This window comes from Cajanus cajan, chromosome 6 (assembly GCF_000230855.2).
Source record: "Cajanus cajan strain Asha chromosome 6, NIPB_CcT2T_4, whole genome shotgun sequence".
NCBI lineage: Eukaryota > Viridiplantae > Streptophyta > Magnoliopsida > Fabales > Fabaceae > Cajanus > Cajanus cajan.
In genome coordinates this window covers 62,153,296-62,180,252 of record NC_138522.1, presented here as the reverse complement: position 1 = coordinate 62,180,252, position 26,957 = coordinate 62,153,296, and the positions used below count along the sequence as shown (strand labels likewise).

Below are 26,957 nucleotides of genomic sequence, written 5' to 3'. Positions count from 1 at the left end.
CATAGATAATAATATTGAATAATAATATGATATGATTATCCAAGTATGTAGATATTAAAAATATTTTGTAAAATTTTACATATTATAAATGAATTTCTAACCACAGGAACTAAATTACTAAAAATATAAAATAAAAATAAAATGAATGATCTAATTTGTTTGCTTAAACTTAGGAACCTAGCTGAAAATTTTTAAAAAAAATTCAGATCAAATATATTAAACCCACTGTTTATCATACAAAGAACATAAGGAAGTATGTATATTATATTTTTACTAGTCCAAGTTACAAGCATCTGCGCTACAAGAAATGTTACATGTAGTGACATACAAAAAATGTCACTATAAATACAATATATGTAAGTATATGTTTATTTGACATATAGTTACACACAATTTTAGTGTTGATTTTGAATGAGATTTAACAACATATTTTGTGTGTCACTATAGTCTATACCCACACTTTTTAATAAGATATCAACATATATTGTAGTTATTATATGGGTAAAAGTAATTTTAGTGACATGTATAGTATCACTATAGGGTGTGTGTCACTATATAACAATTTTGTTGTAGATGCACCGAGAGTTCTTAACTCCCTTTTTTCTAACTAAACCGATTTTAAAATATATAAGAAATAAATATAGTAAAAAATAAAATATACTGAAAGGATAAAAATATAAGAAATATGTAATAATGAACCCATTTAAGCTGTGTCAAAGTTATAAAAAGAAAACAAATTATTCGATTGAAAAAATAGTTATTTAAATTATAAAATGTGATAAAATGAGTGATGCGTAAAGTATGATCCATTTAAAAATCTAAAGAGAGATACTACGGCAAACCTCTTCCCTATTGCTATTGTCCTTGCTCAAGTCAGATTTAGATCTAACTTTTCCAGGCATGTTTATTTTTTGAAAAATATTTCATTATAATTAATAATAAAAAGATTTTAAAAAATAGTGTATTTTTCGGATGCATATATAAACAAAATATATATATAATTGAAAGATAATATATATATATATATATATTAATTATCATATTCGGTATTAATTTGTTTAGATAATTCAAATAATACGTTTTTTCATATCAAACACAATTTTCGTGCTTTTGAATGCCTAATTGCACGACCAAATGCGAGTTTTTCCGAAAGAAAATTTTCTACCTTCTAGGTTTTGGTTCGTATATAAATAGTTATTTTGTTAGGATCAGATTGAATCAGGAATCAAACAATTTACAGTTTGAAAAAATCACAAAACTGGTATATAAAAGAATCGATCAAAAATTGGATGAAAGAATTCAAAACTGGTAAAAAAAAAAATCAATCAAGAACTGATTCAGAAAATTTGGTTGAACCGGACTTATTAAAAAAAAATTATTTTCTAAAGTTTTTTTAATATATTTTTAGGCTTAAATATGTTTAAACTACCTCGAATTAGCTCGATTTTCAGATTACTACTTTTTAATTTTTTTTTGTTAAAATTACTTGATAATTTTTTTTTTAAATTTAGTACCTTACGTTAGTTTTCTCTATTAAAGATGACGTGGCAAACGAACTGTCACGTCTTCACCCAACAGTGTCTGCCACGTCATCCAAGGGACTGCCACGTGGACATAGTGATGATGTGACAAACACTGTTGGGTGATGACGTGGCAGTCCGTCTGCCACGTCATCACTTGACTGAGAGCATCTGCAATGGGGATTGCTTATAAGCAACCCCATGTGCCACATCACTGCCACATCAGCTCTGGCCAACTTTATGAGTTGCTTAAATTTTAGCAAGGTTGCTTCTATAAGCAATTTTGCTAAAATTTAAGCAACCCATAAAATGGACCAGAGCTGATGTGGTAGTGATATGGCACATGGGGTTGCTTATAAGCAACCCCATTGTAGATGCTTTGAGGGAAACCAACGTCAGGTACTAAATTGAAAAGAAAAAAAATTAGTCAGGTATTTAAAATAAAAAATAATAAATTCATAGGTAGTAATTTGAAAATCAACCTAATTGGATGTAGTAATATGAAAAATTGACCTAATTGAAGGTAGTAATCTAAAAATCGACCTAATTGAAGGTAATAATCTGAAAATTGTCACTAAAGGACAACCTATTTTGAAACCACCATATTTCGATTGCATAAATTACACTAAATGAAAGGAGCGTATGCGAATATTCATACAATCCATCGACTTCAAACTTTGGTTTGTCATAAAAAATTGACCAAAAATTTCAACAAAGATAGTGGACAATGAAGAAGTGGAGAAAAGTGAAAATTAATAAGATGAAAAAGACATAAAACACATGTAACTAGAAACAAAAGCAACAAATGCACATAAATTAGTTTCTCATTGATCATGTATGAAAACTATTACACTTGATTATAAAAAAAGAAAATTATGGAATTATATTAAAACTCAGTATATATATAATATATGTGTGTGTAATATTTATATTTACTAATAATAAGTTTTTAAATAAAAATTTAATTTCAAATCTTATAAGTTTTACTTGTAAGATAGGAAAGTTAATGCCACAAATATTCACTTAACTTTTTTATATTTATATTTTTTTTTTCATTTTGTATTTTTCACTTATATGGAAGTACTAAAAATTTATTTGCTAAATCAAGTCTCCTCTGGACGGAATTCTAGCTACTTTCACTTCAAATCTTGTTTTTTTTTACGTTTTCATCATATGTAATAAATAAAAAGTTTGAAGTCGATAGATTGTATGAATATTCGTATACGCTCCTTTCACTCAGTGTAATTTATGCAATCGAAATATGGTGGCCTCAAAATAGATTTCCTTCAGTGACAATTTTCAAATTACTACCTTCAATTAGGTTTATTTTTAGATTACTACCTTCAATTAGGTTGGTTTTTCAGATTACTACCTCCAATTAGGTCAGTTTTCATATTACTACCTATTAATTTATTATTTTTTATTTTAAATACCTGACTAATTTTTTTTCTTCTTCAATTTAGTACCTGACGTTGGTCCCCCTTTGTCAAGTTATGACGTGGCAGACGACTGCCACATCATCACCATGTCCACATGGCAGTCCCTTGGATGATGTGGCAGGCACTATGGGGTGATGACGTGGCAATCTGTTTGTCACGTCATCATTTAACAAAGGAAACTAACGTTAGGTACTAAATTGAAAAAAAGAAATTGTGAGGTAATTTTAATAAAAAAATTAAATTATAATATATTATGTTATGTATTATTTTTAATAATTTTCTTCTAAAGATATAATTTAATAATTTATAATTTAAAATTTCTACATCATAATATTTTATATTTTATTTTACATTAATTTAAATTTTTCTACTCTAAATGCAAAAAATTTAATATATATATTATTATATTTTATTAAAATTTAAACTAAATTACTATATTTAGATTTTATATACACTTTAAAAAATAAAATATATAAATAGATGTTTTATTTTTATTTTTATTTTATAAAATTAAATATTATATTTATATAATTTTATTTTTATAATTTATGAAATATCAATTCATCTATAATTAAATCGTTAAATTTTAAATACATATTTTAATCGATTTGATGAGACATCTAATTTTAAAAAAATTATTAAATAGTCACTACTCACTACATCACTTGGGATGATCACAAAATATTTACATCTTGGTTATTCACACTTAAAATCCGTCACAGTAGAAGCTAAATAATTGAACAAGTAATTGCAAATAAAATAAGAGTGGACAGTGGTCACTTTTGGGCAAAAAAGCACCAACCCACTATTAATGGACCTACAAGTCTACAACTCGTTGGGCATTCAATCTTGTCGGGTTGTGACGGTTTGAGCTTAAAAATGGGCCTATTCAAGTTTTTGGACAGATTCAAAATTAAGTTTTGTGAATATTTTTGAAACAAAATACATAGATGGGCCTTGATTCTTTCGATGAAATTTTTAAGGAAATTTTTTTCTGCACCTATCATATTCTTAAAATACCTAAACTACCCTTAATTTTTATGTCTTCCGGAACACTCACCTTATAATAGACGATTCTCAAAAGGATGTTCCAAAACATGTATCAAACCTATTCTGAAATATAAAACTTAGAACAAATGATGTTTTCCGAATTGGGCATTCGAATTAGTACTATACATTACAAATTGCCCGATCCAAAATCAACGAAATATCCGAGAAAAAAAAATAGTAAAGCACAAAAACTTACCTGTAGCGAAGAGGATGAAACATGAAGAATAATGAAGATGCCTCGAGAAAGGAACTGATGTAGTAGACAACAATTGTTCCAGAAAGGGTTGGGTTGAGGATCATGAGGAATAGAAAATGGGGATTTAATGCAACTAGAAAGGGTTAAAACGAGGAAGATGAACGGAAGAGTATTTTAAAAGCTTATTTAAATGAAGGGCGTATTAAAAGGTTGGGATCAGGAGGATTTTTTTTTTTTTTTTAATTGTGTTAGTTCAAACATCAAAATAGTATCGGATTCTTACATTCAATAAATAAAGCAGATGATATATACATCTCCTATCTTTTATAAATACACTTTTAATTTATTTATTTTTAAATAAAATTTCTAAAATATTTTTCTAACTAAATTTTTATTTTAAGTTTATTTTAAGTTTATTTTAAAAATTATTTTTTATTCATCCTTTCTTTCATTATTTTTCTTCTTCTTCTCATTTTCATTTTTCATCACTCTAGTCATTTTTTGATGATTTTATTCTTTTTCATTTTTTATTCTTGATTTTTTTTCTTTTACAATCAACATAATCATATTTTATCTTTCTATCTTTTAAATTTTATTTTTTTACTTTTTATTGTATTCTTTCTTAAACCTTAATTTTTCACTCAATCTTCATTATTCTCTACATTTAATACAAGGTACAAATTAATATATTAAATTACGTTCTATATTTATAATTTTTTTAACTTATTTAACATTCCTTATGCACAACAAGAATATATAATTGGTTAAATTTTTGGCATTACCTACTTCGATCGTAGACGACGATAGTAGATGAAAGAGATAAAAAAAAGACTGGTAAGTTAAATTTGTCATACTTCCGAAAAATAAGATTTGAAATGTTAATTTTAGCATTCCGGAAAATACTTTCCAGAATAGTAAAATTATTGTTTTGGAAAACATTTTTTGAAACTGTGTTTCTTATATAATTTCGGAAAGAACTTTTCAAAAGAGTAACTTTAGTATTCTGGAAAGTACTTTTTGAAATTATGTAACAAAACATTTTCGAAAAATACTTTCCGGAATAAAAAATTTCTATTCTGGAAAGTATTTTCCGGAACAAAAACTTTATTATTCCGGAAAGTACTTTTCGGAACAAAAATTTTACTATTCCAAAAAGTACTTTTTGGAACAAAACCTTCTTATTATTCCCTTTTTCGATCATATCCACAAACTTGCTTATATATTATTTTCTAAAATACTATATTTTTCTCAACCAACTCATGCGAACATCAGCATCCCTTGTAGCCCTTATCTCAAGGAATGCATCGTTGTGTGAGACTCCTAACAAATCCTCTAAGTATACACATGCAATGTCATAGTCCATGACCTACTGACTAAAAAGTGCACCTCTAATTGTAAGTGCAATAAACATGACACATCATCAAGAGTGATGGTCATTTCTCCCATTGGCAAGTGGAATGAGCTTGTCTCTGGACAAGACCTTTATCCACCATCTGTAGTTGCAAAGTAGAAGTGATGCAACTTATCTACCAATTTTTGTATTTGGTGGTGCTTGATAACAAAACTTTGTACTTAATTATCTTCCGTGATTGACAATCTTAAGCTCACCAAGATCCTAATGTTTTTATGATCTTGTCATTATAAAAGTTTATTAAACATCAAATTTAAAAAATCCAACAACGTTAATTACCTCACCACTTCATAAGCGAGTTGCAACATGGTGTTAAAAATTCCTAAGGATTGACAACACCATCTAACATGATCTCTTGAGGCTTCTCGTGACCATCGACTATAGGTACTTGAACATTCACATGTTACCTATCTTTTGTTAGTCATTGACGCTGTTGTGCAACACTACCACCTCTTGTCCGTACCATAACTTCACATAATAATAGATGATCGATCAATTTCAAAATATAAAGACAATTGATCAATCAATTTCAAACACACAAATCCTAGAAAGAATCCTAAAAAGAAATGTAGAGATGAGAGAGAGATGTTAACAAAACAGAGAAACAATGAGCGATAATAAACTAGAAACAACAAGAACAAAAGAATATAGAAGAAGGTAGAGATAGTGAGGGGAATTACTTGAAAGAAAAAGATGTTGCAAAAATTGAAAAGGGTAGAAGGGGAAGTAGGGAAGTCGGAGAAGAAAGTGACAAAGAAGAAAGAGAGAACATGGAAAAGAAAGAAGAACAGAAGTGCACAGAAAGAAAGAAGAAAAGATGTGCAAATCTGAAAAATTATAAGTTACAAAAAATATTAAAGATAATTTAAGGATTTAATATATTTTTTTTAAAAAAAATGTATTTAAAAAAATGGAGGTATGTTTATCATCAACCATAAATAAAAAAAATTAACTGTGATAGCCCAAAATGGGCCTCGACTCTTTCAAATTATAAATTTTAACACAGACAGCAACATAGCAAAAACAAAAAGAAGAAAAAAAATCCCGTAAAACAACAAAGGCACGAGTCAATTAAAATAAAAAAATAATTCATAGTCAATGATTAATTATACAACAAAAATAGCTTCATAGGTACCACCACCATTTGAGCGGATTTAAAAAATTTATGTTGTAGGAGAAATACTCGTATACATAGATTACATTAAGAAAAACTTTAATGTATACTGCATTTTATAGTGTGGATGAAATTTATAATGACATAGATAGATTACATTAAGAAAAACTTTAATGTTAGTGGGTGAATTGTCCCCCAAAAACTATCATGTAGATTTGCCACTGTTTTGAATACTAAAATTTGTAACACAAATCATTACTTGGATAAGTAACTATACAGTTCAATTTTTCACAGAATCATGGTAAAGAATCATTGAGCCTGCGTTAAAGCTGGACTTAACAATTTGATTCTTAACATTTGTAATAAATATATATAGCCCACGATATAATGGGCCTGTCAAACTTCCAATTCGATCATCAATCATCAATAAGAGTTTCTTTTTTATTTGTTTTTATCTGTCTATTTCGAGAGATAATAAAAATTAGAAAATATAGTGTCTTTGTATTATACTAAAATTATTTTAGCTTTCTAGCATGACATGTTATTTCTTCCTCACAGATGATAAATGTATAAATTAATTAATAATGAGATAAAAATAAAAATATAAATAAAAGTGAATTATTAATAAATATATTAAACTTGTTAAAATCAAAAATAATTTTCTTTTAAAATATAATACGATAAAATATGAAAAAACAACGAACTAATACAATTGGGAGAAAGTAACTTACCTTTTTAAGCAAATTGAATTAAAATAGGATTCAAAAAGGACAAATTTGAATACAATTAAAGTTTTACTTAAGTAATATATATTAATAAGATTTATATTAAATACAATTACATAATACTAAAATAAAACTCAAATTATAATTAAAGAACATTAATAGCGCCTAAAGATAAAACTTGAGGTAAATTTCAGTCATTAAAAATATCACACCAAATAATAATAGTCGATCTAAAGCAAACTTTAAGACGTCATTCACTTACACCCATATGGAATGGTTTAGTGTTTGTAACTTTGTATATATAATATGAATAATGAATAGTATTATACAATCAACCTTTTTAAGTATAATACAAAAATAATAAATTAATAATATAATGAATAAAATAAACCGTATGATATAAAAATATCGAGAAAATAACGTAATAAAACAAGAGATATTATAAAAACAAATCTTATGTCAAAAAGAAGAAGAATAAAAGTAGAATAAAATATAAAAATAGAGATTAGAAACTAACATGCTACAGACCATTAAGTATTAACTACTATAAAATAATAAGAAAAAAATACTCACTTAAAATATAATTCGGCCACAATCCACTATGATAAACTTTTAGATCAGAAGTGCTCTAAAAATCATTTAAAAAATTATTTTTAATCTATGTATATTTGAGTTGAAAAATATCTATGTATAATAAGTTTATTTACTATCATAAAATACCACTAAAAATCATACCAGAAGTACTTTTTCTATTGATTTGCGCTATATATTCGTTAGACACTTAAAAAAAGTAATGTATTATGATTAAACAAAATTTTCAACTAATCTAGAGAACCATGTTCAGCATCATTAACAAATTTTAATTAGATAATTAGTATTAAATATATTTTCTAAACAATAGTGAAAAATTAATACCAAAGTCAATACATAACTTCTACTAATGATCACAGTTCTATAATTTTTTTCTACAGCCAACAGAATTTTAACTTTACATTTAATTAATAAGATGATATAATTTTAAATGTTTTTGAAAATAATTGTTATAGACGTCCAAATATAGTTTTTATAAAAAATTATTATACAAATAATAATTGTAATAATATGATAATCATACTTGATAAATAATATTAAGAACCAATAAATTATTTGAAGATTCCAATGTTAACCATACTTCTGATTCGTATGAAATCTTAAATGTCTGAAATGAGCAAATGTACCTGTATTCCTCCCCCACCCCAACATGCTAATATTATTAGGCGTGCACACATCTGCTGGAAGACAAACATCTAAAGACAGAATAATTCTACCGCGCAAGGTGTAAATAAATATTTGAGTATCCTCCACCTAACGAAATAAAGGAAACAACATAATGCTTACTGCCACCTGCCTTCATATCAGATGGGAAAAAAATTAGCCTCCCTCCCATCCATCCTGGCAGTTAAAATTCAACAAAAATGCATCAAACAAGTTTTTCAAAAAATAATTGACAAAAGGATGAAAGCAACTCCACTTAGTCGACTTCCTCGATCTTAGGGCCAGCACCACTTCCACCAGAAGGAGCAGCATAATCTTCGTCCGGTGCACCAGCCCCACCCATGTCTGGACCAGCACCACCCTGGTACATCTTAGCAATGATGGGATTGCAGATGCTTTCCAATTCCTTCATTTTGTCCTCAAACTCATCCGCCTCTGCAAGCTGGTTGCTGTCTAGCCACTGGATAGCTTGCTCAATTGCGTCCTCAATCTTTTTCTTGTCAGCTGGATCGAGTTTTCCACCAATCTTGTCATCTTTTATAGTGTTCCTCATATTGTAAGCATAGTTCTCCAAGGCGTTCTTGGCTTCAACCTTCTTCTTATGCTCCTCATCCTCGGATTTGTACTTCTCAGCCTCTTGAACCATCTTCTCAATATCTTCCTTTGACAGTCTACCCTTGTCATTAGTGATAGTGATCTTATTCTTCTGGCCAGTGGTTTTATCTTCGGCAGAGACATTCAAGATACCATTGGCATCAATGTCAAAGCACACTGTAATCTGTGGAACACCCCTGGGAGCAGGAGGAATGCCAGAAAGTTCAAATTTGCCCAACAAATTGTTATCTCTGGTCCTCGCTCTCTCACCTTCAAAGACCTGGATCAACACACCGGGCTGGTTGTCGGAGTATGTTGAGAAAACCTGTTCCTTCTTTGTTGGAATTGTAGTGTTCCTAGCGATCAGGACAGTCATCACACCTCCAGCAGTCTCCAAACCAAGAGACAGAGGGGTGACATCTAGGAGGAGAAGATCTTGAACCTTCTCATTGCCCTCACCACTTAGAATTGCAGCCTGAACAGCAGCACCATATGCAACAGCCTCATCAGGATTAATGCTCTTGCATAGCTCCTTTCCATTAAAGAAGTCCTGCAGTAATTGTTGAACCTTGGGAATTCTGGTAGAACCACCAACAAGGACAACATCATCAACACTTCTTTTGTCCATCTTGGCATCCCTTAAACATTTCTCCACTGGTTCCATACATTTCCTAAAGAGATCCATGTTGAGCTCCTCAAATCTGGCTCGAGTGATGGTGGAGTAGAAATCAATTCCCTCGTATAAAGAATCAATTTCAATGGTTGTCTGGGCAGTGGATGACAGAGTTCTCTTTGCTCTCTCACAAGCAGTCCTCAACCTTCTTAGTGCTCTGGGGTTTCCACTAATGTCCTTCTTGTTCTTTCTCTTAAACTCTTGAACAAAGTGGTTCACCATCCTATTATCAAAATCCTCTCCTCCAAGATGGGTGTCTCCAGCTGTGGCTTTCACCTCAAAGATACCCTCCTCAATGGTGAGTAAAGAAACATCAAATGTCCCACCACCAAGATCAAAGATCAACACATTCTTCTCACCAACACTTGTAGCCTTCTTGTCAAGACCATATGCAATGGCAGCAGCAGTAGGCTCATTGATAATTCGCATGACATTAAGACCAGCAATAACACCAGCATCCTTAGTGGCTTGACGCTGTGAATCATTGAAGTAAGCAGGCACAGTAACAACAGCATTCTTCACCGCAGAGCCAAGGTAAGCCTCGGCAATCTCACGCATCTTCATGAGCACCATAGAAGAGATTTCTTCAGCTGCAAATTGCTTCTCCTCACCCTTGTAGTTCACTACAATAGTTGGCTTATCAGCAACACCAGGAATGACCTTAAAAGGCCACAATTTAATATCACTCTGAACAGAGGCATCAGTGAATCTACGACCAATCAACCTCTTGGCATCTGTAACAGAAACAAAAAATCTTACAAATTAGCCATCCCATATCTCACACTAACAAATACACAAATTAAGATCTACTCCGAAACATTCTAGCAATTTGAAGTATAAATCAAACATTCATAATATATATATATATAGCAATTAAGATAAATGTGTCATTATAATTAATCAAAACTTCTAGGTTAGACTATTGACTAAATCTTAATGATTCTCTCTACTTTATGCTCTAGTCCCCGTATATAATATTGCAAGGTTTTAGTCCATACAATATTTTTTTTAGCAATTTGAAGTATAAATCAAACATTCATAATATATATATATAGCAATTAAGATAAATGTGTCATTATAATTAATCAAAATTTATAGGTTAGACTATTGACTAAATCTTAATGATTCTCTCTACTTTAAGCTCTAGTCACCGTATAATAATATTGCAAGGTTTTAGTCCATACAATATTTTTTGTAGCAATTTTATACCGCCTGAAATTCTTTGTATAAACATAAGAGACACTTTTGACTTTTTATTGCATGAGCATGGACTAACACATACGATATTCACTGAGGCTAAAGCTTAAAATATATACAACAACAGGAACCAGTTGAATAATTAAAAAAAAAAAAAAACTAAAACACGGTAGATCTGAAAACTCAGCATCTTTTACACATATTACAAAATACAAATACATTAATAAATAAAACAGATGTACATGGATATTTATTTATAATAGCATGAAATGATACAATAAAATAACGCGGTTAAGAGATCTTACCGAAGACGGTGTTGATCGGGTTCATAGCGACTTGATTCTTTGCCGCATCACCGATGAGACGCTCGGAATCAGTGAAACCGACGTAAGACGGCGTCGTTCTGTTACCTTGGTCGTTGGCGATGATTTCGACGCGGTCATGTTGCCAGACACCGACGCAAGAGTACGTGGTTCCGAGATCAATACCGATAGCGGGACCCTCTCCTTTTCCGGCCATTGTATCTCACTGGTTTCGCTTAAGGCAAAGACAAGAGAGAGATTTTAGAGAGGAGGAAGACGATGAAAATTGAAAACCACAGCGACAACACTGTGATTCGATGGAGATCTGAGCGCAATAGTACCTTATATAGTTAGGGTTTGGATTCCTTCCAGAATGTTCTCTTAGTCGTAGTCGCCGCCAGTTGGGTATGCATGATTTTCACGTTCCCAGATCTGTTTTTCCAAACTGGGCCCTTGGCGGGCCTAGATAAATAACTTTGGGCCATTCAATTTGCGTTCCTCTATTTTTTTTTCAACGCACCTTTTCTCTTTGAAAATTTTTAGCACTCTGGACTCTTTAACAATACCACAATAGGATATGAGAAAAGTATAAAAGATAAGATAAAAAGATGCTAAGCATTAATCTTATTTATTGTATTTTTTATCACTTTAATATCTTATTTGATGTTTACTACACTAGATAATATTATAATGTTTTTTTAGTTACTTTTAAAATTGTAAAACTTACATAAAATTTTTAAAATTATAGTTATTATTTAAATACTTGTTCATAATTATTTAATTTATAATTTTTTAACTAACAATATACTTTAAATTTACTTTTCAAAATTATATATATATATATATTATTATATTATATATATATAGATATATTAATATTATTATTACGTATAATAAGTATATGACTTTTATATATATAAGAGAAAATGTAAAAGTCTGCAAGAAGAGCGTCAAAAGATATCATTTCATCATCAAACATAAACTCAAATGTATTAAAAGAACTACAATCAAATTTTCAAGATTGGAATGTACCTCACAACACTTCATTTATATAAACTTTTTGGAGTATTATAAACTTATTTAATCTAATCTTAATTGATAAACCATTAGATTCGCCTAGTGACTGAGGGTTAGAGAATTATGTACAAATTTCTTATATTTGAACTATACTAATGTAATTGTAATTTTTATAAATAAAAAATTAATTCTAATTGCTAAAGATAAAAAGTGATTTTTTTTTCTCAAATGAATACACTAAAAACCGGACGATAAAAATTGAATAAATCAAATTTATTTAATAGATCGGATTGAATTTAGAAAATTGATCATTCGAATAAAAAATTTATAGGAAACTTCATGCGTCAAAGTGATTTCGTGAACCAACCCGACCAATCACATTTTTAAGCTTAGCTGGCTCAGATAAATTTAGAATTTTAGTTATAGGAAGAATTTGGCCTAACTTATGAGTTAACCCACATAATATACTTATTTTTTTTATTTTTTAGGTTCTCAAATATTAATTTACGCAATTATAATTTATATCATTGACTAAATTTTATACATATTAGTTATTTGTTAATGTTTTATGTAACACTTTTGATATTATAAATTGATTAAGTTGGTTGTGATTGATGTCTATTTTTTTTATTACATTTTTTGTCTTATTATTAATATAGTTGTAATTTTAAAATATAAGATTATAATTTTTTGATAAAGTTTTTTATATATATTTTTAATTTAAGTGAGTCAACCTGTTTAATTCATCAATCTTTTGTGGGTCAGGCCAAATTATTTTTTTTTCGAAGATCGCCAAAAAGTGAGTTGGATTGGATTAATCTTTTACCCAACCTATAATGAGTCGAGTAGCATTATCTGTTTTGACATATCTAAATACAAGATCTTGAATGAGATTATGTATTATTAAAAAAATATATATAACTGTATTATTTTTTATTAAAAAATTGAAAAACTTGTATTGATTTCACTTCTCTTTAGTTTTTTTTGGTAGAAGTGGAAAGTTAAAAAGAGAAAAAACAAAATGAAATGCCAAAGGAAAGATAGGCCCCGACAAGACTACTACGTGATTCCCATGTTGTCCAACGTGAGATGTTCAACATTAGGCGGTGACGACCACGTGAAATCTTCTACGTTACAGGTTTTCTTCGCAAGTATGTCTGCTACCTTATTTGCTTCTCTGTTGATGTAGTTAATTTTAGTATTCTAGGCCCTTCTTCGGAGATGGTTGATCTCTTCAATAACCTCCAAATGAGAATGTCTCAGGTTATTTCTTTCGACTATACACTTCATGGCTTCATGGTAGTCAGTTTCGCAAATTATGTTTCTCCAACCATTATTCCAGCAGGCTTCCAGGCTAAGTTTAATGGTGTATAATTCAACTAGACTATGGTCCCCTCTTCCCATGTTATTCGAGAAGCCAAAAAGCCATTTTCCATTGCGATCCCGAATAGATCCACCAATCGTCATAACACTAGATGAAGGGTTGAAGCTGCCATCCACATTAACCTTAACAAACCGGTTAGCTAGGGGTTGCCATTGATTATTTTCATCACTGTCCCATTGTGATTTCTTCATAAAACTTAGGTCTGCCATGATTGTATAAGCATGGCGGATAACTTTATTAATATCCCACTTTTCTTCATCAAATATGTGATTGTTCCTCCATTTCCAAGCCCACCACATAGTAGTGATGATTTTAACAGTATTTTTATGTTTTAGGATATTTGTAACCCAGGTGAGAATATTGTCTATCATCCATAAATTCTTTTCAAGTAGCTCCAATTTATTCCACAGTTCCTTTGATTTGGGGCAATCCCGGAGGGCGTGAATAACATCCTTGGTGGTTGCAGAGCAGCAGGGACAAGATTCTGAGATAGGCAGATGGCTAGCCTTCCTCTTATTATTTATGTTATCATTTTCATTAATTATATTATTTTTTAAAAATTTATGTTATCTTTTAAAATCTCGTAAAATATGCTTAGATTCGTTGAGAGGTCTAGCTCCTGTTCTGATGCTTGAACTCTCCTTGCCAGTCATAGAATAGGAGACCCCCTCTCATCTTCCTCAGCACATTCATAGGATACGTAGATTACATTATCCCTGAAAAGGGATATCCAATTCCCTATGTTCAGTCTATCTATTTGAAGTCCGGTGAAAACTTTAGGAAGACTGACTGAATCAAATGGGAATGATGATGGGGCAAGGGTCAACAGATGCATATGAATATGAACAAGCTAACATCAATCTGCCTGACAGGATCCAATCATTCTCAGACCATGGTGAAGGGTGAAAGAGGGATTTCGAAGACTATGTGTTAAGCATAATGACATCTTTCATAAATAAAGAGCTGAATTGATGCAAGAATGTTGTTGATGCTACAAATCTTATTCTTCCAAGATAAAATGTTCCCAAAAACTTCCCGGTTCCATTGCTGAATGTCTTTAGCAAAGTTCTGATTCAGGACTGGCAGGGGCAAACTTGAATCCCAGTGATCTTTGACTCGTTCTATTTCTCATGAGTTATCCAACCTGCTTGGAACCTAAAACAAAAAGGTCTCATGTGAGGATTGCCTATAGCGGAAGGGAAAAGTTTGATTAACAATGGAGAATGGTCAGATTTGGTTTGAGGTAAATGCAACACATTAGCTTCCTTAAATATTAAAGTCTCCATTGAGCATTACAAAAAGCGAAAGCTCGATCCAATCTCTTTTTGACACCACCTCTTTCCCAAGTAAACTTTGTTTCGGAAAACCCCATATCGACTAGGCCACTGTCATGAATCCATTGAAAAAACTTACGGCAATACACTCCTTTCTGTGCCCTTTCAGAAGGTAAAAAGCAGGTTTCGCAAGCTAGTTTACTTGAAGAGCCTTTTCTAGTGCTTCTATCTCTAGGCATTAGGAGTTCCCTGTTGATGAGCCTGTTCTAGCCCTTACAGATCTAGTTCTCGGCAGTTGAAGTTTAAGTTGGATAAGGGGATTGAAGTTTGATTCCTTCTTTCTTGCTTTCATATTCATAATAAGAAAGGGAACTGGAAGAAATGACTAAGTCAGGGATATCTTGGCTAGCATTCCTATCGTAAAGGGGGATAGTCTTAATACGTTGTTTCGCTTTCCTAATAGAAAGTGTATAACGTATATAAGGGGTTTCCCAGTTCCTAATTACCTGTTAGTGTCCTTTTATGTGTGTATGCGATGGAAAAAGCTTATTACTTATTCTCCTTAGTTGATAGTCCCAATGAGCCAATGCTAGTTCTCTTTTTGGGGGCCATGTCCATGTGAGGCCAGTGAAAGCAAGAGTCCGAAGGAGAAATGCCAGTTCTGGCAGCAAGGAAGAGAGTGCGAAATAGATATTAGTCTTATTCGTTGGATGGGACAGACTGACTTCCTTAAACAGGAGCCTAACTAGAAGATGGATATCTTACGTTAAAAGGATAGCAATGGGGTGTAGTGGTGGTTTTGGAGGTCGCATACCTTGGTTACAGTGACATCGACACTGACGAGTCCTATCATTTCCGCAATTCCAACAAGACTAGCAGTAAGGGACGTAGAGGGTGCACTTGGAGAATTCGTTCCTAAGTCAAGATCACGAGTAGGTCCTGCAGATATATAGCCGAGTGAATCTCGAAGCTTGCTTCCCAAAAGGTGCTTTATAGCTACTGACCCCGTTGAGTACCCTTCCGACCAAGCACCCCATCCATACAATAGGCTTTGTAAAGTTCGACAGTTCTCCCTTTTTTCTTGTTTAGATGGGACTCCTTCTATCTAGTTCGTTTACTCGGACTGATATAACGATCAACTTCTACATGGAAGAAAGGGCGATGACAGGAAAACAAGAGTTAGCAGGGGTCTCCGCTATCACAAGAGTAGGTTTAATGCATCGTATAATAAGATGGCAATGATATGAAGATCGACATTTACTATTTCTAGTTCTAGAGCAACTGTTGAATCTCGTGCAGGGGATGGGAAATCTTCTCTTTGCATGAGTAGGCTGTTTGCAAGAACAGGTTTCACATGAATATCTAGAAGGGCTTTCTACTTCGGGTGTCGAACTTTGGGCTACTAAAGAATGGAAGGTCGCTAGCAGCTTCCATAGCTGTCTGGGATAGGCCACAAAGGGAAGCAAAAGGGGATTCATGGAGTCAATAGATTGTTCGGAAGTAACTGATCCCGCATTAGCATTAGTAAGGGAAGGACCTGGCTATCTTTTGGTCAGGTTTTCTGGGCCTCTACTAAAATAGGTTCTGAACGCCTCACTTCTCTTACTTTCGATGCTTATCTTCACTTCTCCCAGCGCTGCTCAAGAATCATTCTGGTATCTACTACTCCGGTACCTACTATTCTTTATGAACCTAGGGCTTCGCTTGCTCGCCCGTAGTTCTTTGGCGGGGGTAGGCAGCATAACATCTTTTGGTTTTCCACTTCCAAGAAAGACTTGAGTGAATTAACCATTTGCTTACTCTTGTAGACCGCTCTCCTCTTTGTTATTCAAAGTCTTTCTGACTTGGGTAGCCGGATTTTGATAATTCGAATGGGCAAAGCTCTTCCTTCCTTTGGTGATGAAGTTGGGCCGTCTTTATTATGTCAATTCTGGGTCAACCATATTCCCATCCTCGGCTTTCAGCCTCAGAGAGTTTCCAACCGGAAGGATCACTACAACTTTACTCAGGTCGGTTGCTTCTCAATCGGGTTATCCATTTCCTTGCTCATGTAGGCTTTTTGGTGTATCAACCCAGGATTTTACCACTGCAGGGTCGAATCCTATTATTATTATTGGCTGCTGGCCGCACTAAATACATCATTGTCCTGAGGCATTATATACCTACTTATATAGGTGGAAGGGCCAAAGCAAGGCCCCGTTATGTCTTTGAGTGCCGGAGATTGGGAAGAATGAGAAACGAAAGTCTCGAAACTACAATTATTGGAACCAAAGCGCCCACCTAGAAACTATACCAATTGCCTCCTACACTACGAAATGCCACAACGCATAAAACTCTTTCTTTCGATCTTGGCTGTCTTCTTTGACTTTCCCTGAAATTCCTAAAGGAACTGAATAAAGTAGACTATTCGCTTAAGCACATGTTTATGAAACCATTTCGTAATGGGAGGAATTTTGGAAACATAAAAAAGAGGTAAGTAGGTTGCTTGCTGGTTCTTACATCGGGCTTTGGACATCTACAATCTTCCGACAAGATTCTGTGATTCACCGCGGACAGACATATAGGATCATTCTCAATTACCACTTGTGGTTTTAGCTACCTGAGTAAGGTAAGATGCCTTCCCAACGGGTAGAGGAGCATGCAGCTGAAAAACTTGAATATTCGTCTTACCTACATACCCATCGTCACCACGCACCCTTCTCGCACTAGGTTGCGCAGACAAAGTGGTTGTTGTGCGATCTAGGGCAGACACATCAAGTCAAATTTTACGCAGTTACCATTTCACTTCATTGTCATGATTGAGATAACTGAATCCCTGAGTCCCGCTGCGTTGCATTCACTAGAACAGTTCTACCCAATGATACGACCTTGGGACATTCGCTTCCTAATGAAAAGAGCTTCGCTCACTTCGATTCAAGTTAACTTATCCCATATAGTATTCTCAAGATTCTTAGGCCAGGGTTCCAAACCTTATATGATCGAATTGCTCATAAGACATCATATGGAATTTCCCGTAAAATGGAATCAACCACACCTTCTATGTCAACTTACACCTTCTTCATTGAAAAGGATTTTGGCTCTACTCTTTCGAATTCTAATTCAAATCTCCGGCTAAAAAAAGTAGCTATTATACCTCACCCAGGAAGATCTACAATGTCCTTTCCTATGAATGAATAGATTGGAGAATATTTATACGTTGATGCGGGCCTACCACCAAATCTCTACAGTGAAGTCCTTTGCCGAATATCCCTAAAAACCTAGTGGATATCCCAACTTTCAACTTTCATGGCTAACGACTATCTATCCTATAAAAATCATCTCTCTCTCTTTCCTCAACTACGTCGAACCTTGTTTATTCCCGTCCTGCTCTTCGGATGAAAAGAAAGGAGCGCATAGCAGCGGGAGCGCATAGCAGCGGGAGCTGCTAAAAAGCTATCCAATTATAACTAACAAAACTACCTCTTTTAAACCCGAAGGCAAAGCGAAGTGAAGAGAGGGCTTAAGGGGTGTTAAGCCCGAACGCAGAGAAGCGATCAAGATGTAGCGTAATAGCTTTTTTGAACTGCTCAAGCCGGGATATTCGGCCGCCGAATGCAATACAACTTACACCAAAAACTTTTGCGAAGTAAAATAGGCTGAAACAGCCTATATAGCTTAGCCTTAAAGGCTCTGCTCTACTGTGCTGCTCTGTTGTGGGCCTCTACCAAAAAAACTTCGCTCTCAAGGCCACCATTCCAGACCAAAGGAAAGGAATGGTATAGGCCTTGACCTCTCCAATATATTGCCTTTTTTTGTCTTTCCAAACCAGTAACGAAGCCTAAAAGTACCAATTCGGTCTCAATTCTCTTGAATTCTTTATCGTATAGAGCCACCTTCTTCGCCAGCGTTGCTATTACACGGGGTAACCGTGGGGGATACCGGTGGATCCCCCAAGCGAGCCGGTAGTATGAGGTCGCGACCCCTCACTTTCTAGCTCAATGTCTGCCGTCTTGTCGCCGAGTTGGTTTCGAAAGGAAGGGTTTCGCTTTTTTATTCCGGGGTAAGCCTTAGGATAAAATCCAGATGAGTAAATTTCCAATGTATGAAATAGCCCATGGCATTTTAATTAAAAAAATCCATGGGTTTAATTCGGCTTTTCTTCCCCCCGTTTAACGGTATTTACCCTTGGGGACTTTACTTCCTGAAGGAACACCCTAGCTGTTGAGCACTGAAGCTCTTAGTAAAGCACAACCTATAAACCTGTCTGCCTTCCTTCTTCCAAATCCAGTTGTTTTTCTTGTAACTCTCATGCCCCCCTCCGAATCACCCCCGAAGGTTTGCAACCGTATTTCTAGCATAGTCCAAATCCGGTACTTCGATCATTACGGTAAAAGGGCTGCACCCGCCTCTGATTTCCCTTTTGTAATCGAGTTTTATGCCTTTTTAGGCTTCTCATTTTCTCATAGAGCTTTGCAAAAAATTCTAAGATTCTCTTCTCTACTCTTTGATAATTACTACTCGGTTCTTCAGGGATGCTTAGAAAATGTACTTAGTAATAGCCTTTATTCCATGGTGGGCCTTTCCTGGGAAGCCAGTTCCTTAGGCTGGCTTTTCCCCCCGGTACCCTTGCCTTTGCACCTTACCACGTGCTAAGGCTCCGATCCGCGGATTAGGCACTAAGCCTTCTGGAAAAGCTGATCCAATATGGAGGCTAATAGTAAGCCCATTGGTTCTCGGAGTTACCGTACTTGCAGCTGGATGCTTGGTGATCTCGAACATCACCTACGAAAAACCAGGAAACCCTCAATTTTTGTTGATTTGTTCTTGTTTTTAAGGCCGTAAATTCCCGACCGAAGGGAAGGAATTGAATCAGGCCTTATCAATTTTTAGTATAAAAAGCGCTTTATCTTTTATGAATGCACTAGCACTTCTTAAATTTATGTTTTTAAATCCTTTTTCCGGGTAGAAAAAAGTCATAATTTTCGTAAAATAAGACAAAATGGATTGTAACCCTATATCTTATAAGACCTAATCCTTATTTCCATATTTTTAAATAGGGTACTACTACTCCAAAATGGAGATTGAGTTTTTCTGCTTAAACAAAGGCCGTAGGGATGTGGTTAGCAAGATAATCCACACCCTCCGGAACGAGGGCCAGACTCAGCTCTGGTCCACCATCGGTCAAGAGAATGGAGTCGAATTGGTAAATTTAGGACTCATTATTATGTTTGGAAAGACCGAAGGACGTTTCAAACCCTTTGAATGCGGGCGCGGAAAGGGAAGTAGCGAGTGAAAAGAAAGGAGTGGACAGCAGCGGGAGCTGTTAAAAAGCTATCCAATTTTAACTAACAAAACTACCTCTTTTAAACCCGAAGGCAAAGCGAAGCGAAGAGAGGGCTTAAGGGGTGTTAAGCCCGAACGCAGAGAAGCGGTCAAGATGTAGCGTAGCGGCTTTTTTGAACTGCTCAGGCCGGAATATTCAGCCGCCAAATGCAATGCAACTTACACCGAAAATTTTTGCGAAACAAAATAGGCCAAAACAGCCTATATAGCTGAGCCTTAAAGGCTCTGCTCTGCTGCTTGCTACCAGGCCGCAATTCCCTTTGGGAATTGTGTGTGCCTCTATAAAAAAAAAAAAACTGCACTCTCAAGGCCACCATTCCATACCAAAGAAACAAATTTATGCAAAAACTGAGTTCTATTTTCCTCTTATTTATTATATTTTATCTATTTATTAGTTGTTTATTACTATTTTAATAATAGTTATTTTTTGTATAAGCCAGAAATATCTTTCATCATATCCGTGGCAGACAATCTTATTCAAGAAATCAAGGCAACCAGGACTATTTTGTTATTATTTTTATTTACTGCCTGCCGCCCAAAAAATTAACTATGAATAATTATTGTTTTTGGTAATACGAGGCAATAGGCCAGTATCACAAGAGGAATGCTACACTGTCCGAAAGTTTTGTCCGAACGATCAACCGAATATTAAAATACTAATATTTTTTAATAAATTTATTATAAAATAACTATTTAATTTAATATTTTATAATTTAAATTATTATTTTAATCTTTCGGAGTATATTTCGGAATGCAGTTTCGGACATTTGATCATTTTCCGTATCACAAAAGGCAAAAAGAAAAAGGCAGCTAATAAACGTAGCATCATTCACGTCAAGTTAACGCTCACTAAAAAGTAAAAAAAGAGACATAACAAAATAGAGAAAAACTAAAACTACTTACGCCTCTGGGTACGATCGAAATGCTTTGTAACCAAGTAGCTTCTAGTTTAAGGTTCATAAAGGAGAGGCATCAATCGACCAACCAATTATTCTCGTACTCTGCTTTTCTTTTTCTTTTTCTTTTTCTTTTTCTTTTTTTCCTATGAATTTAGTACATGCAAAGTGGTCCCTATATACCCCTACAGTTACTTCCAATTCCAATGCTATAAATTGGAACTTAACTGACAGACTCAATGGAATATCAAAGGACATCGCATTCGCAAATCCTTTTATTCACATTGTCATCAACATGGAAGAATTAGGTAACTTGATAAGTTTTACACATCTTTCTTTTTATTTATTCTTTGTGTAATTTTGTACCCTTTTATTTTTATCAAAGTCTTAGTAGATAAAATCTGTTTTCTGAAATGAATGGCTTTTGTTTGGAATTTGATCTGATTCTTATTTCACTGTGCTGGTTGTTGGTTTGACAATTCTATTTTTCTTGTGCAGGGAATGATCACCCGAGTTATGTCCCATCTGAATTGGTCAATTGTTCATCAAATGATTGCAAAGTAAGGTACCATTGCTATTTGATGGAATTGAAGCAAGATTTCACGTATACGGTGTCGGTTCGTGACATTGTACTCGCAATTAGGAGTGAACTTGACTCGGAAATCGTAGACTCATTATCAGGCACATCATTTAATGTGCAAAGGGGAAAATTGTCATTGAACCTCACACATTTAGAACCCATTCAACTTAGCCCAGAAGAGGTGTGTTCATGTCCTCTTTCTTTTAATCATTATTAGTATCAAAGAACATACATTACATGATTAAGATTAAAAGCAACTCCTTCTATCTTAAAATGTTAATTATTCAAATATAATATAATATTATGATTTATATTTATTTTACAGGTTCAAAGTTGCAGAAGATTTCAGACTACCCTCTTTAGGATCCTCCTGAATCCCGACATTAACAAGTTAACAAGTGTTTCAGATGATTTTAGCCTGGGAGATAATCCTGAAATTGATTATCTTCTGCTCCCAGCCACTGTTAAAGAGCAGAGACTTACAAATTCAATTATAGATTGGAAGACTGTTTATTCTGTTCCTTTTTCATCTGAAGGTACCTGTGAATGTAAGGATCATGTTTGTGATGTGAGGATCCAAAATGGTTCAGTTTGCTCTAGCAAACTTGAAAATTGTGTGGTCTATACTCCTCATACTGGTTCCATTTATATCGTAACTGGTATAATGGAATTGAATGGAAACTCAATTCTAAACCTAGGACGCAAGGGAACTACTACTTACAAGGAATACTACAAAAACAAGTAAATTTTTGTACCTTTTTTATCTACTTGTGTCCTAGGTGTCAACCATTGAGCACCATGAGTAATTTTAATTATTGTTTCGAAATCGCAGCCACGGGATTCAATTGTGCTTTGAACATCAATCTCTACTTCATGGAAGGGGTGTTTCTAAAGTAGGGAATTACCTTCTGAAGGCCAGGCAAAAGAAAGAGAAAGGTTCAAGATATAACAATTCATTGCTCAAATATTCTTCCTAGTATTGCATTTGTAGTTCTTAAAACTTGCTCATCTACATTATTGAAGATATTTTAATGCCATTTGACCGAGCTCATTACCAACATAATGGAACCTGATTAATTTTTTTACCCCTTTCAGGATCAAGCATGAACTCTGTTGAATTGCCGCCAGAACTTTGTTCTGTAATCATGTCACCAATATCAATCAATACCATATATTCATTTTCTTTTATTCCATCAATCATGCATTGGCTTGAGTCATTGCTCGTTGCTTTCAACTTAAAAAAGATGCTCTTGGATAATTTCACGCCAAAAGATCTCCCAGTCATCAAGGTAACAAGCAACTTCTTCCTGTGAAATGCTTATGAATCTCTTCTTTCATTTTATTTAGCATGATGATTAAATTAAGAAAAAAGATCAATGTGATCTTAATTTTCTAAATTGATAGATGAAATGAAACCATGTTTATTCTAAAAAATTATAGTTATTAGTAGAAGGAGTGATGATGTATCATGTATATTAAAAATTGTATTACATTATAGTATGTATATCGACTATTCGAATAGTATGCATATAGTCATAAGTCGTTGAAATTTCAGCGCAACTACTGTTATATATATATATATATGGTCATTTTGAAAAAATATTTTTTAACGTTTATCAATTTAAAAATTCAAAACTATATTTTTAATTATATCTTTATCATTATTTAATTCTTAAATATTTTAAACAGCTATTATAAAGGAAAGGAAAAAAATGTAATGCATATCATATTAGAAAGTTAAAAGAAACATTAAAATTGACTTAGTGAAGAAATTGCAATAGCATACATAAGGTTTTAAGCTCGAATTTTGGTATCATTTTTATAATTTTGATAGATAAAAAAATTAGTTAAAAGTAATCTTATAAAAAAATAAAAATATTAATTCTATAATTTCTCAATACATGTGTCGTTCTCCTAAGTCAACAAATAAAAAAATACCAAATTTTTGGATAGTATTTTGACACTTGTTGCCTAACATAACTATTTTATTTAAATAAGAAAATATTATTTCAAACTTTTACGTAGACTACTGTTTCATGTTTATTCTTCGTTTGACATAATTCTTAATGAAGGCTTCCTCGTTTAATCTTTTTTTTTTTCTTTTTCTTAATCTCTTATTTAATTCTCTATAATAAAATTAGATTTTAGTTTTTATATATTGTTAGTGGAATTTTTCTTTATAACTATATATTATTAAGTATTCAGAAATGGTGATAAGAATAATGAGTTTTTTTTATGGTATGAATTTATAGATGATTTAATGATAATTGTAGGTATTACAAGCAATAACGGCAAAGGAATGTCTAGAGGCGTACGATTATGATTACTTAGAGACACTGGGCGATTCTTTTCTAAAATACGCTGTTGGTCAACAGCTTTTCAAGACCAATCAAAACGATCAAGAGGGCGCCCTCTCCAAACAGAGGGAGAAGATCGTTTCTAATGATGCCTTGTATAAGAATGGCTGTACTCGCAAACTTCCGGTATTATTATCTCTTCCAATTTTTTGTTACATTTTATAAGATTCATGTCGATTACTTATGTAGAATGCAATTTGTTTGACAAAGCTAAAATAAAAAAATTCATGCTACAGGGTTTCATACGAAAAGAAGCATTTGATCCAAAGCAGTGGGATATACCTGGTGACAAGTCAAAATGTCTCTTGCTAAAACAAGAATTGGTTTCCAATAGAATAGGAGTATACGTTCGCAGAACGAGAGAAATAGACTTCAAAGTTATTGCTGATGTTGTTGAGGCACTAATTGGTGCCTTTATAAGCACGGAAGATGAAGAAGGTGCTTTATCGTTTATGAATTGGATTGGGATCAAGGTTGACACTAATATTATACCATATGAGACTCACCTCAGCATTGCCCCAGAGAAGCTTGTGGATGTCAAACTTTTAGAATCCCGGCTAAACTACTACTCGTTTAAAGACCCTTCTCTTTTGGTTGAGGCTCTCACCCATAGTTCTTGTAAACGACCAGAAGTTCAGAGATGTTATGAGGTAATCTCAACATTAATTTCTTACTAACTACTTTTTAATATCGAAGTCCATGTTAATGAGACTAATTAAATATAAGTTTAGAATAATCTTTACAAGTTTTTCCGTCAAAATTAAAGATTTTTTTAAATAGAAAATTTTTCAAAATCATTTTTAATGTGTTCAAACAGACTCTTGATATAATTTCATTGTTTCTGTAAGGATTGATGGATCGTACACATTCCATCAATTCAATCACCTCATCATTATTCATCATTTTTATCTTTCTTTTCCTATCATAAGGTACCATTTATACTTTTCTCTTTTTTACCTCTTTCTCTAGCTAGGTGTCAATTATGTAATTAACTGTTCATCAATCACTTTTGTACTTTCAAATTTCACTACATGGTTAAAAATATATTCTTGAGAACCTTATGCTCCGATGTTAGAATTAATAAAACAAGGATGAAATCAAGTGGAAACTAGTGAAACCTATTCCTTTGTATTCTATTCTTCACCTTCATTTTTCTTTTTCTCTAGTTTAGGAGGACTGAGATGGAATAAGAGTTTTGATCTATTCCATCATAATACGTCCACACAGTGGATTGAAAGCTTTATTCCATTATATTACATTCATCTCCATTTTTTTTCCCTATCAATCTAAAGTAACATACCCGGGGACACTACAATTAGTTATTGGTCTAGTCTTTGTGGAACTTTATGTGTCTATGATAAACTCTTAACTGCATGCAGCGACTTGAGTTTCTTGGCGATGCAGTGTTGGACAATGTCATCACAATGCATTTCTACAAGGAATATTCTAAAGGAAAGTTATCAGCAGAATTTTTCACTAACATGAGGTCTATTTCTGCGAACAATGAGTGCTACGCACTGTCGGCAATTAAAGCTCAGCTGCACGAACACATACTCTGTGACCCAGTAGTAGCAAATAAAATTGCAGACACGGTAAAAGGTGTTGAGAAGTTATCTTTGGAATCAACTTTTGGATGGGAGCTAGAAACATATTTCTGTGAGGTCAGTTGTTTAATATTTCAGTGCATGACTTGTTCCAATCCAAAAAAGGCTTATTCACTTCACATTACTACACATACCTTGATGAACAAAACTTTAGATACAATATCATATTATAGGTATTATTTGAAATGTATTTCGATCAAAATTAGAACTTTATTTTGATATGTTTTATATTATAAAGGTGAAACTCTAATTCTGAAACTGCATCTTAGTTTTGTCCTATGTTTTTTTTAGTGATCATGTTTTGATGTTTCTATTTATGATAGGCACTTGCAGATGTTATAGAATCCATAGCAGGAGCGATTTTCGTTGATTCAGGGTACAAGAAAGAGGTTGTTTTCGAAAGCATAAGACCCCTTTTGGAACCCCTTGTTACACCTGAAACAGCAAGGCGGCATCCTATTAATGAGTTGCAAGAACTATGCCAAAAAGAAGGCTACAAAAGGAAAGAATACGCTCCCGTTCGTGACAAGAATGAAACTTCAGTTACAATCCAGGTGGTAGCTAATGGGATCACTCACAAGCATACAGGTAAAGCTTCTAATAAGGACACTGCTCGTAAAGTGGCCTCCAAGGAAGTTTTAAAACTAATCAAGGTAAACAATATTGATTCAAAGTTATTAATGAATAGGAGATTTTCATTTCCTTTATTATCCGCAATCTTTTTATTTTGTTGGTTTGTAGATGAAATAATTTATCATATAGTATCCAACTGATTTGTAATTGCAGATTTGCAAGGCTCCTGGCTAATATTTGGTGTTTTACGCTCAAGTGCTTCTAAAAGTCATTATGGTTTATCAAGGTCTGTGTTCGTAACATGGTGAACAAATAGTCCAATATGACGATCCCTGTTGATTGTAAATATTTACGAATTCAACCATCTTAGGATAAGAAACGGATTGTCAAAAGTTCAGTACTGAACCAACCTTGATAAAGTATCTCTTCCGGTGTTTCTTACTTAAAACATCTACAATACGGGTTTCACTTTTAA

General features: G+C 33.3%; 2 protein-coding genes across 5 annotated transcripts; one reads left to right on the top strand and one right to left on the bottom strand.

The window, feature by feature from the left end:
- Window positions 1-8,742: 8,742 nt before the first annotated feature.
- LOC109796198 (heat shock cognate 70 kDa protein 2) lies at window positions 8,743-11,809 on the bottom strand. Its single transcript, XM_020355870.2, has 2 exons — window positions 11,479-11,809; window positions 8,743-10,710 (listed from the first exon to the last, which is right to left on the bottom strand). Exons 1-2 carry the CDS (start codon window positions 11,690-11,692, stop codon window positions 8,966-8,968), a joined length of 1,959 nt encoding a protein of 652 aa, XP_020211459.1. The 5' UTR covers window positions 11,693-11,809; the 3' UTR covers window positions 8,743-8,965.
- Window positions 11,810-13,498: 1,689 nt separating this feature from the next.
- LOC109795810 (endoribonuclease Dicer homolog 2) lies at window positions 13,499-26,957 on the top strand. 4 transcript variants are annotated; one of them, XM_083059267.1, is made up of 11 exons: window positions 13,534-13,643; window positions 21,603-21,676; window positions 21,867-22,129; window positions 22,274-22,689; window positions 22,781-22,884; window positions 23,044-23,237; window positions 24,222-24,431; window positions 24,542-24,955; window positions 25,685-25,966; window positions 26,233-26,562; window positions 26,696-26,957. In XM_083059267.1, exons 2-11 carry the CDS (start codon window positions 21,664-21,666, stop codon window positions 26,714-26,716), a joined length of 2,247 nt encoding a protein of 748 aa, XP_082915393.1. In that variant the 5' UTR covers window positions 13,534-13,643; window positions 21,603-21,663; the 3' UTR covers window positions 26,717-26,957. The 4 variants fall into 4 exon arrangements, with proteins under 4 accessions (XP_082915392.1, XP_082915393.1, XP_020210945.1 ...); XM_083059266.1 differs by lacking the exon at window positions 21,603-21,676 and having other exon boundaries at window positions 13,499-13,643; XM_020355355.3 differs by lacking the exon at window positions 13,534-13,643 and having other exon boundaries at window positions 21,255-21,676.

Bases quoted from the DNA above. Each gene is read 5' to 3' on its own strand.
- LOC109795810 (XM_020355355.3), top strand. From the start codon at position 21,517: ATGAATTTAGTACATGCAAAGTGGTCCCTATATACCCCTACAGTTACT. The intron at 22,130-22,273 runs GTGTGTTCATGT...TTTATTTTACAG, and splicing joins TTCAACTTAGCCCAGAAGAG to GTTCAAAGTTGCAGAAGATT. The intron at 25,967-26,232 runs GTCAGTTGTTTA...TATTTATGATAG, and splicing joins TAGAAACATATTTCTGTGAG to GCACTTGCAGATGTTATAGA.
- LOC109796198 (XM_020355870.2), bottom strand. From the start codon at position 11,692: ATGGCCGGAAAAGGAGAGGGTCCCGCTATCGGTATTGATCTCGGAACC. The intron at 10,711-11,478 runs GTAAGATCTCTT...TTTCTGTTACAG, and splicing joins CCCGATCAACACCGTCTTCG to ATGCCAAGAGGTTGATTGGT.